The following is a 13,459-nucleotide window of genomic DNA, read 5'->3' as shown; positions in this document are numbered from 1 at the left end:
GCTGGAGCGTACCGGATTCGGTAAGAATCCAGGGGGTACATACCAAGCTTTGTTGGATACCGGCTGTAACCAGACCACCATCCACCAACGCTTGGTTCAACCCGGGCTTTGGGCTCAGCTAAACTGGTGAGGGTAAGGTGTGTGCACGGGATGTTCACAAATATCCCGTGGTGACTCTGGCGATCAAATTCAGGGGAGAAAAACATAGTGTAGAGGCAGCGGTTAGTCCTCGCCTCACCCATCCGCTAATTTTGGGTACGGATTGGCCGAATTTTAGAAAATTATTGGAGGGGTTTGTGCGGATGGGTCCTGCATGGAAGTGAAGGGGTGTGTGATGTGCGATGCTTTGGCGGCGGAGGCGGAGCCGGGCCATCCTCGGCTGCTCGAATGACGTGGGAAGGGGCGAGGTGGACGCTCCTCCTCTCCGGAATTCTCGGAGGGGACTTCCCTTGGAGCAGTCACGAGATGAAACCCTTAAGCATGCTTTTGACCAAGTGAGAGTAATCGATGGTCAACAACTCCGGCCGGTGTCGCCGTTTCATATCCGTATTTTTCGCTTATTAAAGATCGCTTATACAGGGTGACGCAGGACGCCCAAACAAAGGAGGAAGTAACGCAATTATTGATTCCACGGAGCCGCCGGAAATGGTTTTCCAGGCGGCTCACTATAATCCTATGGCCGGTCACCTAGGGGAACGGAAAACATTTCTCCGTCTAATAGCCCGTTTCTATTGGCCGGGCATTGGCGGTGACGTCCGCAGGTGGTGTGCGGCGTGCCGTGAATGTCAGCTGGTAAACCCACCGGCCACCCCAAAAGCGCCATTGCGCCCTCTACCATTAATCGAGGTCCCCTTCGAAAGAATTGGGATGGACCTCGCCGGGCCATTAGAACGGTCAGCACGCGGACATCGCTCGTGTTAGTCCTAGTGGATTACGCGACGCGATATCCGGAAGCAGTGCCTCTGAGCAACATCTCCGCGACGCAGTGTTGCAGGGGCACTCTTCAAGATAATCTCCCGGGTGGGGATTCCGAAAGAAATCCTCACCGATCAAGGCACAACTTTTATGTCACGAACACTTCGCGAACTTTACGAGCTCTTGGGCATCAAATCGATTCAGCACTAGCGCTTACCATCCTCAGACAGATGGCCTAGTGGAACGGTTTAATAGAACGCTCAAGAACATGATTCGTAAATTGCATACACGATGACGCTAGAAATTGGGATAAGTGGCTAGACCCCCTGTTGTTTGCGGTACGAGAGGTCCCGCAAGCCTCCACCGGGTTCTCCCCGTTTGAGCTGCTGTACGGGCGACGCCCCCGCGGTGTCCTTGACGTCATCCGCGAAGCATGGGAGGAGGGACCTTCTAACAGTAAAAATGAAATTCAATTCGTTCTTGATCTTAGAGCAAAACTCCACACACTGGGGCGACTAACACAGGAGAATTTGCTCCAAGCTCAAGAACGCCAATGCCGGCTGTATGACAGGGGTGCTCGGCTATGGGAATTTGTACCGGGAGACAAGGTACTCAGTATTACTCCCAACATCGAAGCTCTAAATTACTCGCCAAGTGGCAAGGACCCTTTGAGGTCACACGACGCAGTGGGGATCTCGATTATGAGGTTGTACGTACCGATAGAGGGGCGCGATCAAATTTATCACCTCAACCTCCTGAAATTATGGAGGGAGGAGGCGGCCTCTGTGACGTTGGCCACGGTAGTGCCGGAGAGGGCGGAGCTCGGACCGGAGATAAACAAAGACTACAATCTCAACACTCCGGTCACTTGTGGAGACCAACTCTCACCGCGGCAGCTCACAGAGGTTTCTGAGTTACAAAAAGAATTTGCGGACGTGTTTTCCCCTCTCCCGGGCCGTACAAACCTCATACAGCACCACATCGAGACCGAGCCGGGCGCGGTGGTGCGTTGCCGCCCCTATCGCTTACCCGAACATAGAAAGAAAATCGTTCGGGAAGAATTAGATGCAATGCTTGATATGGGCGTAATAGAGGAATCCCACAGTGATTGGTCCAGCCCGGTTGTTCTTGTTCCCAAGAGTGATGGGTCTGTTCGGTTCTGTGTGGATTACAGAAAAGTCAACGCGGTCTCTAAATTTGACGCGTACCCAATGCCCCGTGTTGATGAACTGCTCGATCGGTTAGGTACTGCTCGATTTTACTCGACCCTGGATTTAACAAAGGGTTATTGGCAGATCCCCTTGACACCAATGTCCCGCGAGAAAACAGCCTTCACCACGCCGTTTGGATTACACCAATTTGTAACACTTCCTTTCGGTTTGTTTGGGGCACCAGCCACGTTTCAGCGACTCATGGATCGGATCCTCAGACCGCACACCGCGTACGCCGCTGCCTATTTAGATGACATCATCATTTATAGCAATGATTGGCAGCGGCACATGCAACATCTGAGGGCCGTCCTGAGATCGCTGCGGCGAGCGGGGCTCACAGCAAACCCTAAGAAGTGCGCGGTTGGGCGCGTGGAGGTACGGTATCTGGGGTTCCACTTGGGTCATGGCCAGGTGCGTCCCCAAATTGATAAGACCGCGGCGATTGCGACTTGCCCTAGACCCAAGACCAAAAAGGGGGTGAGGCAGTTCCTGGGGCTGGCTGGCTATTACAGAAGATTTGTACCTAATTATTCGGACGTCACCAGCCCGCTGACTGACCTCACTAAAAAGGGGGCTCCAGATCCGGTCCAATGGTCGGAGCAGTGCCAACAGGCGTTTACGCAGATTAAAGCTGCACTTTGTGGGGGGCCGCTTTTGCATGCACCTGACTTCTCTCTCCCCTTTGTATTGCAGACGGACGCTTCAGACAGAGGGCTGGGGGCCGTACTCTCGCAGCTGGTGGAGGGGGAGGAGCGCCCGGTGCTGTACATTAGCCGGAAGCTCTCCTTAAGGGAGACTAAGTACAGCACCGTGGAGAAGGAGTGTCTGGCCATCAAGTGGGCGGTCCTCACCCTCCGATACTACCTGCTGGGGCGGGCCTTCACCCTCTGTTCGGACCATGCCCCACTCCAGTGGCTCCACCGCATGAAGGATACTAACGCCCGGATCACCCGTTGGTATCTGGCCCTCCAGCCTTTTAAGTTCAAGGTGGTCCACAGACCGGGGGTGCAGATGGCTGCCGCCGACTTCCTCTCCAGAAATGGGGGAGTGGTAGGCAGGCCGGATGACGCCCGGCCTGAGTCGGGCGGTGGGGGTATGTGGCAGCGGGGCGTGGTCAAGCGCCCGTCCGGGAGAGAAAGCGGTAAGGCGCTCACACCTGGGCTAAATTATGTCTAACACCTGTCTCTAATTGCAGTAGAGTGAGGAGAGCGGTTAAAAATGCCAGCAGCCACAGAGGAGAGGGAGAGAGAACCCGTCGCCAACACAGAAAGAGATACCCACATTTAAACTGTCAGAAAAGAATTAAAAGAATCTTACCTTTGAAGCCAACGCTGTTTCCCGTGTCTTCCTTGACAAGAACCCTCACAATAATATACACAAAAAAGCCAAAGGCTTATTTCCATTGTGGTCCTCTTTGTTTCCAAAATGGAAAGATATAAACATCAAGTTCAGCATCTCAAACTACATCACCTTTAAATTAAGGATACCAATTAATTATTAATGATTAATAATCAGAGGCTACATTGTGAGCTGCTGAAACGCAGTAGTTGGATATTTAATGTCTTAGATATGTTTTATCAAAGCTTTGCTAAGAGGCTTGTATAGGTTTTAAATTGCATGTCACATTATTAAAAAAAAGTCAAAGCTAAGCGTTTTTGTTCCGAAAATTTATTTAGCATTAAGAGTTGTTCCAAATTCATTTGATGTATTTTTTTCCCATTCAATACTAAAAGAGTCTTTACGCAACTGATTTCCATACATGACAGTGAATGGTGACCATGTCTGTTAAGCTACAAAATGGACAAAGCGCAACATACACCATAAATGCTCAACAAATGTAGTCCATATGACTTGTAAATTGTTTTCGAAGCCTTCTGGATCTCTATGATAGCGTTGTGTGATGAACTGAATGAAATTTATGCAGTTATTCACTGCAAAATCTTCCCCTCTGCTGAAGCTCTGAAATTTAAGTTGACATTTTTTACATTTAAATTGTAGTTTTGGGTAAACTATTTCTTTAATCTTTAAACTCTCTGTCTTTCCACCACACCAGATCAGTGTCCATCTAAAGGAGGGTCCTGGGCCTGATGGTTTGGACACCCTGAAGAATAAACCTCAGCTTCACAGTCTGGTTGCCAAACACCTCTGTCAGAACCTGTCTGGCCATAACACTATCATTTTCACTGGACCAAGCATCACGAGTCTAAACTTGTTTCAGGAATTTGAGAAACAAGGTAGGTACTGGAACTCACTTTCAAAATGAGGTGTTGTACTTCAGATAATAGTTCCTTGCATTCTTATTGGCTCTTATTCTCTGAGTGAATTCTGCCTAGAATATTTTTCCATCTAATCTACTCCCCATCGGATGCTCCTCATCCCCTGCAGTTTTTAATTGCACAGTGACAGCATACTTTGGCAAGCAATAAATGGAGAGAGTGAGAAGAATTTGACCTTGAATTCTCACTAGAAAGCATGTGTCATGCTCATAGATTGTATGAATGCATCCAGCTGGGCAGGAAGAAGTGAAAGCACAGTTGACACAGCAAGAGTGGATTAGAGTAGGCCAAGGGACACTTTAACCCTTTTGCTCTCTCTCTCTCTCTCTCTCTCTTTCTCTCTCTCTCTCTCTCTCTCTCTCTCTCTCTCTGTTCAGTTGAGTCTAATATTGTCCCTTTCCATTTTCACATATATAGGGATGTCCTGGTATCACTTTTGGTATACTTGGAGACCAAGTATAAGTACCGAAACTTTTTTTTTTTGGTAGGCTGCTCACTGATGTGACACCTGTTTTTTTGTTTTCAAATACAATTCTGTGAGACTGATGATTTGAGGACAGCAACTACTATTTAAAAGACATCACCAACAAAAGTCATCAGAAATCACACAAATTAAAAAAATGTATGTCTTTACATAAAAGTAATTACTATAAATAAAACCATCTATGACTATTGGTTTCAGCAACTGTAGCTCAAAAGGCATGGTCAAAAAGCAACAGTAAGTCATTTTTAGTCATGTCAATTGTCATAAATGGTCAAAAATCTATAATTTCACAGAAAAAAATTATTATGTAAGGGGCAGGGTTCTTTTTTAACAGAAGCATCTCTGCATGCTAACATATAGGATACCTATAAAATCTGTATATATATATATAGTACTTTTATATAGATCCTCACACCACAATTCAAAATGCAACATTGGACTTGTTTTTGTGAAGAAAATTGCTACACAACAAACCATCACAGATGTGTGATATTTCTTAAATATATGCTCAAGTATATGCTTTCTATAAAGAAATTGCCCATTTCCCTAATACTTGCAACTAGACTAGAAAGTAGAAAATTGTGGTTGATGATAAAGGGATGGGCCTTTCAGTGGTGTCCTACAAAATAGGAAATACATTAACACACGAAAGAAAACTGCACTCATCAAGTAAATTCTTGGGTTCTTTAAGCATATAGAAATTAAAGATTAGTTACACAACTGTCACCTTCCCCTGCTTGGGTGATGAATATGAGTGACTATCATATCTCAGTCAGGCTGTATTCACAGAGCTGTTGCATCTGGGAGAGCTGTGGAGAACACCTCTGCACACAGCTTTACAAATCAAACATGCAGTCCCACCTAGGATTTATTGAGATGACCTCTATTCATGTTATCACTGTTTAACACTGTGTATTACTTTGTATGTTTAACACTGTCAATAATTGCTTCGTATGGTACACTGTAAAAAGTGGTAATCATAAATCAATGATTATTTTATATTATTTAATTAAATTATTTTAACTATATTTGTATATTATATATATATATATATATATATATATATATATATATATATATATATATATATATATATATATATATATATGTATGATTAATTAATCTATTTGATTTGTATTATATTATATTATAAAAATGAATCAGCTTTTTTGTCTTGTACAGGAAAAATATCAAAAGGTCCAATATATAAATATATTTACAAATGTATTTTTATTTACAAAAATTGTGTAAGATAATAACGCATGTTTTCAGAGAATATTTATTGAATTAATTTCTTATCCAATTGGCATGTTGTTTTTTCTTGTTTAAGCAGAAACCTAACTATATCTAATGCAATATTGCATCTCAAGCTAATTTTTCTTCTTTTAAGGGTGTTTAGATATTTTACTCAAAAACAAGACAAAATACTGATTAAGAAAATTACGTTTTGCAGTATACTGTCCAAAATCTTCATGCTGCAGTAGAATCTCCTACCGTGAGACAAGCTTTTGGTGCAGTGTTGCAAATGTGAACACTGCCTTTGCCTTTTCATTCTCAGTCTCCAATAGAGATGGAGTTCTTATTTCACTGGATAATTTTATCATCAGATTTTCTTTCTCCCTCCTGCAGGGATCTACTGCTGTGGGCTGCTGAGCACCAGGAAGAGTGATTGCACTGGACTTCCTCAGTCTATGCTGATCAATACAGAGGCCTCACAACAACGTGGGCAGTCTCGCATTATGATGAGAGGCAATATGTCCATAATCAACTGGTACAACAAGGGCAACTTCAGATTCCTCACCAATGCCTACTCTCCCACCAAAGAAGGTAAAGAGAAGCCATTCATGAAACATCAGTTTATGTGCTCCCTCTTTTTATTTATCTCTTCATTATTATTGTTATTATTATTATAAAAAAAAAGCAGAAATATGCCTGAAGGTTTAGGTTAAAAGCACACAACTTAGTTTCCAAATGGTAAACTGTGATGAAACAGTACTTTGCTCATTCTTTTATCATGATTATGCATGCAGCTTTTCAGGCCATTCAGCTAGTGAAGGCAAAAAGGTGATGCAGTGAAAAACTTTAGAGAAATGGTGGCCACTTACCTAAAACATTTCTTTCACATTCTTTAAAAAATCATCCTAAAATCGTATTCTAAATTGCATGTTTATGGTAATACTTTACAATAAGGTTCAATTTGTTAACATTAATTAACTACATTAATTAACATTAACAATGAACAATATTTTTACAGCATAAATTAATCATGGTTAATATAAATTTCAACATATATTACTAATTTTTTTTAAATTGACCAGCTGGAATTTACCTCCGGTTTGTGTCAGGAATTCTGTTGAAGTTTTTCTTTGTAAAAATGACCGTCTGACTCCTCATTATTCAGTCTATTACAAGACTACTTGCCAAATAAATGCACATGAAACATTGATTTGAGTTTAAATTATTTTATTAGCTTGTAGCGATTGCACATTGATCTGAGAAGCAGGAGAGACAGCTCGCAGAACCCGGATGAGCTGGTCTGATATGTCTTAATCCCCAGATGTGCGGTTGTTACAGAGTAATATCTGACCACTAGATGGCACAATTGAGTATTCCAGAGAGCCGTGTAATAAATACATATTAATAGAGACAGAGAGATTCCTTGTAATCTGAAATAATCTGTTTATGTAATAAATGCCTCCTCTACCCTTACAGATTTGTCTTTGAGAGCAGATATTGCTTTTAATTAATGGAGGCTATACAATTAGACTGCTGTTCTAAAGCACTGACAAAACCTGAACTAAAACATTTAATAAAGTGTGTCAGAAGTTATATCCTGATGTACAGTATGCTGACTGAGAGTGACAATTGTGCTCTGGATGCTCTAGGTGTGATCATTAAGAGGAAGAGTGGAGACATCCCATGTCCGCTTGCTGTGGAGGCCTTTGCTGCACACCTGAGTTATATCTGCAAATATGATGACAAGTACAGCAAGTGAGTTTGACTAATAAAGTATGTTTTATAATGAGCCCTTATGACACAGATCACTCTCAGAAGCTGTGATAATGATCTTGTAAGTGCCATGTACTCTACTGTACATATGTTTTATATTGCACTTGTGGATTTCAGTTCATGTCAGTTTTAGTTTTACGTTTAGTATCATTGGCAATATTTGTATAATTTGTGTGAATAAGCGAGTTTGTACATATTTTGTCTCATTCCCTAGTATAAATACTAGTAAGTTAGTATATGTTCTCATGTGCAAAGGAAAGCTTGACACGCACAATTTCTGATGGATTCATAACAGGTGCATGCATATATAACATTTGTTCTTGCTCTTGTTCTAATGTTGATGAATCTAGATGAATCATTCCAAAAGCTAGTTTAAACGCAATAAACACCGGTTATATAGGCATAGATTGCATTAGATTGGCTGGATTTTTATGGAAAACCTATCCCAGATCAAGCAATAATGCACATACCGTTTAAGTCAGAGCTTTACATACTCCATAGCCAAATAAATTTCAACCCAGTTTTTCACAATTCCTGACATAAAAGGTCTAAGGTCGGTCTTAGGTCAGTAGGATCACTACTTTATTTTAAGAATGTGAAATGTCAGAATAATAGTAGAGAGAAGGATTTATTTGAGCTTTTATTTCTTTCATCACATTCTCAGTGGGTCAGAGGTTTACATACACTTTGTAAGTATTTGGTAGCATTGCCTTTAAATTGTTTGTACTTGGGTCAGACATTTTGGGTAGCCTTCCACAAGCTTCTCACAATAAGTTGCTGGAATTTTGGCCCATTCCTCCAGACAGAACTGGTGTAACTGAGTCAGTTTATAGGCCTCCTTGCTCGCGCACGCTTTTTCAGTTCTGCTCACAAATCGGATTGATGTCAGGGCTTTGTGATGGCCACTACAATACCTTAACTTTCTTATCCTTAAGCCATTTTGCCACAACTTTGGAGGTATGATTGGGGTCATTGTCCATTTTGTGACCGAGCTTTAACTTCCTGGCTGATGTTTTGAGACGTTGCTTCAATATATCCACATAATTTTCCTTCGTCATATGCCATCTATTTTGTGAATTGAACCCTCCTGCAGCAATGCACCCACACAACATGATGCTGCCACCCCCATGCTTCAAGGTTTGGATGGTCATCTTTGGCTTGTAAGCCTCACCCTTTTTCCTCCAAACATAACAATGGTCATTATGGCCAAACAGTTAAATTTTTGTTTCATCAGACCAGAGGACAGACATAAAGATCTTTGTCAGGCTTTTTTATGATGGTTTTGGAGCATTGGCTTCTTCCTTGCTGAGCAGAGTTTCAGGTTATGTTGATATAGGACTCGTTTTACTGTGGATATAGATACTTGTCTAGCTGTTCTCCAGCATTTTCACATGCTCCTTTACTGTTGTTCTGGGATTGATTTGAACTTTTTGCACCAAATTACATTCATCTCTAGGAGAAAGAATGCATCTCCTTCCTGAGCTTTCAGGCATTTTGAAATTGCACCCAAGGATGAACCAGACTTGTGGAGGCCCACAATGTTTTTTTCTGAGCTCTTGGCTGATTTCTTTTGATTTTCCGATGATGTTAAGCAAAGAGGCACTGAGTTTAAAGGTAGGCCTTAAAATACATCCACAGGTACACCTCCAATTAGGCAATTAGCCTATCAGAAGCTAATTTGCAAATTGCCTAAAGGCTTGACATCATTTTCTGGAATTTTCCAAGCTGTTTAAAGGCACAGTTAACTTGATGCATGTAAACTGCTGACCCACTGGAATGATAATATAGTCAATTAAAAGTGAAACAATCTGTCTATAAACAACTATTGGAAAAATTACTAATTTCTTGCACAAAGTAGATGTTCTAAATTACTTGCCAAAACTGTAGTTTGCTAATATGAAATCTGTGGAGTGGTTTTTAAGACTTCAACCTAAGTGTATGTATACTTATGAATCAACTGTAATTTTGTGTGCACAAATCCATGTAAAAATAGCTTGCAAACATTTTCTGTGTAATGTTATATCCAATTTTACAACTTTGTTGCCATGACAACGTAGCCATCAACCCTAAATCCATAAAACCACCTTAAAAATTACGATTTAAACAACTTTATTGCTAGAAAATGGCATTTTAGCAAAATAATGTTTGTAAGTGTTTTTATAATATTACATTTATATTTTATATTTGTAATAATATTTTTTATAATACTTCACATTTCTTTCTTTAACCCTCCAAAAATGTCCCCCATTCTCTTCCATTGTAAGTGCCTCACTGTACTTGTGATATTTTTTCTTATTTTTCTTAACGATTAATATTGATGAATAAATCAATTTATCATAAAAAAGTTCACTTACAGGTTTTGCACAGAAATATCTGCGTATGCATGGTTAGTGAACTAGACCTATAAAAAAGTGTACTTAATCAAGGTTATTGCTGCTTATCTTGTTCACAGATGTTTCAATAGAAACATTTTTTCCCACCAAAAGTAAGAACAAAACTTTGGTCACTAAAATGTCAAGAAATCCTCCCCATCATCTTCTTTTTCCAAATAGGTACTTCATTTTCCACAAGCCCAATAAGACATGGCAGCAGGTGTTTTGGCTGACCATCAGCATTGCCATCAACAACGCCTATATTCTATACAAGATGTCAGATGCCTACCATGCCAAACGCTACAGCCGAGCACAGTTCGGCGAGAGGCTGGTCAAAGACCTGCTGAGTCTGGATGACTTCTCACCTACTCAGTGAAGGAACCGCATGCTGTCTCAAACCCACACACAAAAACTACAAACACAAACATATTATACTCACTTGTATTAACATTCTGAACTTCAGGGTCTTGTTAAATGTAGTTGGAACACAATATGTAACAAATTAAAATTGTGCCAAGTCTGGTTAAAAAAGAAATGTTTGAGATCTAAATTCACATTTAAAGGGATAGTCCACCCAAACATGAAAATTCTTTCATCATTTACTCACCCTCACAAATCACAAAAGAAGATTTTTAGAAATATATCTCAGCTCTGTAGGTCCATACAATGCAAGTGAATGGTGATCAAAATCTTTGTGTTCTGCAGAAGAAAGAAAGTCATACACATCTGGGATGGCATGAGGGTGAGTAAATAATTAGAGAATTTTCATTTTTTTGGTGAACTACCCCTTTAAGACTTAATTTGGCCATTTCCACATGAAAAGTCTGTATACCACAGGAACATTGTATATAAGTCATTCAACAGTCTCTGTAACACTTGCTGCATGAGAAACAAGAAAACGTGCCCTTTGTGCAATTATTTTTATCGATAGAGTTCCAGTAATAGTGTTGACATGGTTTTGAACACTAAGGTACAATGTTTTGTGAATTAGCTCTGTATGTGAGCAGCATATCCAACATTCAGCACTGATAAATATACTGCATATATTTATCGACTGAGGTCTTTTATCAGCAAAATGAGAATGTAATGCAATTCATTTAATTTATATCACACTTAATGTAAGAAGGGAGATCCTAGATGTGCTCCCAAATATCTGGGTGTTTTTCTATTTTATATGACTTAGTATTTATTATCTTTTACTCTTATTTTTAAAACACAGCAACAACAAGATTGTTGTGGTTTAAACACAGCAGATGATGTACAGTATAATGCCACACTGATACTGATATTGCATCTGAGATGAAAATGTCGCAAAACTACTAGCTTTCCCAATCCTTTATGCACTTAACTAGTAACAAAGTAGAAACAAACTAAGACCAGGAATGGCAGATTTGAAAGTAATTGTTCACAAAAATTGCATTGATCCCAAATTACATTTCCATGACATTGCATAAACCCTTTTGTCTGCCTTTCGTTGTCCCTATATTTTTGTCAATTCAAATATCCTTAATATAATAGTAAATGTTATGTATTTCTTTGAAAGAGCCCAACATATTATACCGAAAAAGTAAATATAATGTATAATAATTAATTTAAATCTTTTATATTTTGTGTAATTAAAGTAGGCTATCCGGTTAAAATAGGAGTTGTTATACATGAGCGTGATTTGGAAAAAAAAAAAAAGATGAAATTATGAAACACTTAAATTAACCAGAATTTATCTTTACCCTTAACAGGGTTCATTTTATGTGGTCTATTATTTTGCTAGATCTTCAGTTAGTCAGGCTTTATCAAATTATCAATTTTCCTTGTTGCTATATTGTAACTAGTAATGGCATGTTACAATCACTGCTATTTATCCATGGCATAATTTGTCCCTTCACTGAGGCATATTTGGTTATTTCCCTCAGGTAATAATTTAGTCAAGCGTCTCCCCTCTGTATCACTGTGCTGTATTCATACTGGATAATGACCTCTGTAAGGGACTCATGAACAATGGTGAATGAATTTGTGTCAGCTGCCAGACATACCAAATATAATTTCCCCAGCTTTCATTTATTGTTTACTGTTAACTTTGTGTCTTCACCTGCTGTTTTCCTTTGTACTCTGAGTGGGTATGTGGAGAAATGCCACACTTTTAGTCCTGTATCATTGGTCTTTAAGTGAGACAAAAGCTTTGTTTCATCTGTCCAGGCACTTTTTTGAGAGAGCTCATTGAGATTGTATATCCGTGTTTTCCAGAGCACCTGTTTTTGGATTTGTTCCACGCTCCATCTCTATCTGCTCTCCAGTGGGAATACTTTTAAATCAGGTGTGAATTTAGAGCTAGGCAGACAGTGAACTAATAAAGTGAGACAGGTGGTATCTGGTTTAAACTGTTTGACCCTCATGTCCTCGCGAGGGCCTTATCTTGGGTGACCTCAGGGTTTTGTAACTACAAAGATCTCTTGTAGTGCAATAGACAAGTTCTGATATATATATATATATATATATATATATATATATATATATATATATATATATATATATATAGTAGGATACTGGTTTGGGTGCTATATACATCTCACCTGCCAAGAACATGCAGTACTCTGTAAGCCATGAAAGTTCCGATGCTGTGTGTTAGGAAAAAACCCTTCCAACAAGCAAAGTTTCTGCTTTTGCACAGGCCGCTAACATTTCTCACTATACTTTAGGGCCAGCTTCGTATGGCATCATAGCAGAAAATTAAAACTGACATTTTAGCAACAGAGAACAGTTATGACAACTATAAAGCCTGTGAATAACTCATTTACTGGACCAAAATTCCTCAATAACTGGTCAATTAAACAACCCAGTGCTGTACATGTATGTATTTTCATGTACGAATGTTGTTCATGTGCTGTGTCTAGCTGTATAATGCTTGGTGTACCTTCACTTGTCTTTTCACTGTGAATGTTGAAAATAAGCTGAGTGGGATAGTATCTGTCTATCAGTCAGTGTGTAATATGTTATCTGTAATGTTCACCCTCACCAATCTGACCTGTGCTTCATCTCCCAGCCTTTTGTTTACACTGATTTGCACACAAATAAATGTTTATATACTGTAAACAGTACATTTTTTTTTTCTAAACAACTTGATTTTGCAGTATTCAGGATGCAAATCATGGATGTGTGCCTCTGAGGTGTATACCACTGTATATTTTGCTACATACA

At 39.9% G+C, this 13,459-nt stretch overlaps 1 protein-coding gene across 1 annotated transcript in view; it reads left to right on the top strand.

Moving 5' to 3' along the window:
* Positions 1 to 12,686, top strand: part of LOC127617964 (piggyBac transposable element-derived protein 5-like) — a 39,099-nt gene extending 26,413 nt beyond the window's left edge. The window contains exons 4-7 of the mRNA XM_052090155.1: positions 4,180 to 4,360; positions 6,516 to 6,713; positions 7,772 to 7,877; positions 10,448 to 12,686. Coding sequence (XP_051946115.1) covers positions 4,180 to 4,360; positions 6,516 to 6,713; positions 7,772 to 7,877; positions 10,448 to 10,643 — 681 coding nt within the window. The 3' untranslated portion in view covers positions 10,644 to 12,686. The remainder of the gene's footprint in view (positions 1 to 4,179; positions 4,361 to 6,515; positions 6,714 to 7,771; positions 7,878 to 10,447) is intronic.
* Positions 12,687 to 13,459: the final 773 nt, after the last annotated feature.

This window comes from Xyrauchen texanus, chromosome 24, assembly GCF_025860055.1.
Source record: "Xyrauchen texanus isolate HMW12.3.18 chromosome 24, RBS_HiC_50CHRs, whole genome shotgun sequence".
NCBI classification, from domain to species: domain Eukaryota; kingdom Metazoa; phylum Chordata; class Actinopteri; order Cypriniformes; family Catostomidae; genus Xyrauchen; species Xyrauchen texanus.
Note: the sequence above shows the minus strand (reverse complement) of the source record. Positions and strands in the feature narration are given on the sequence as shown.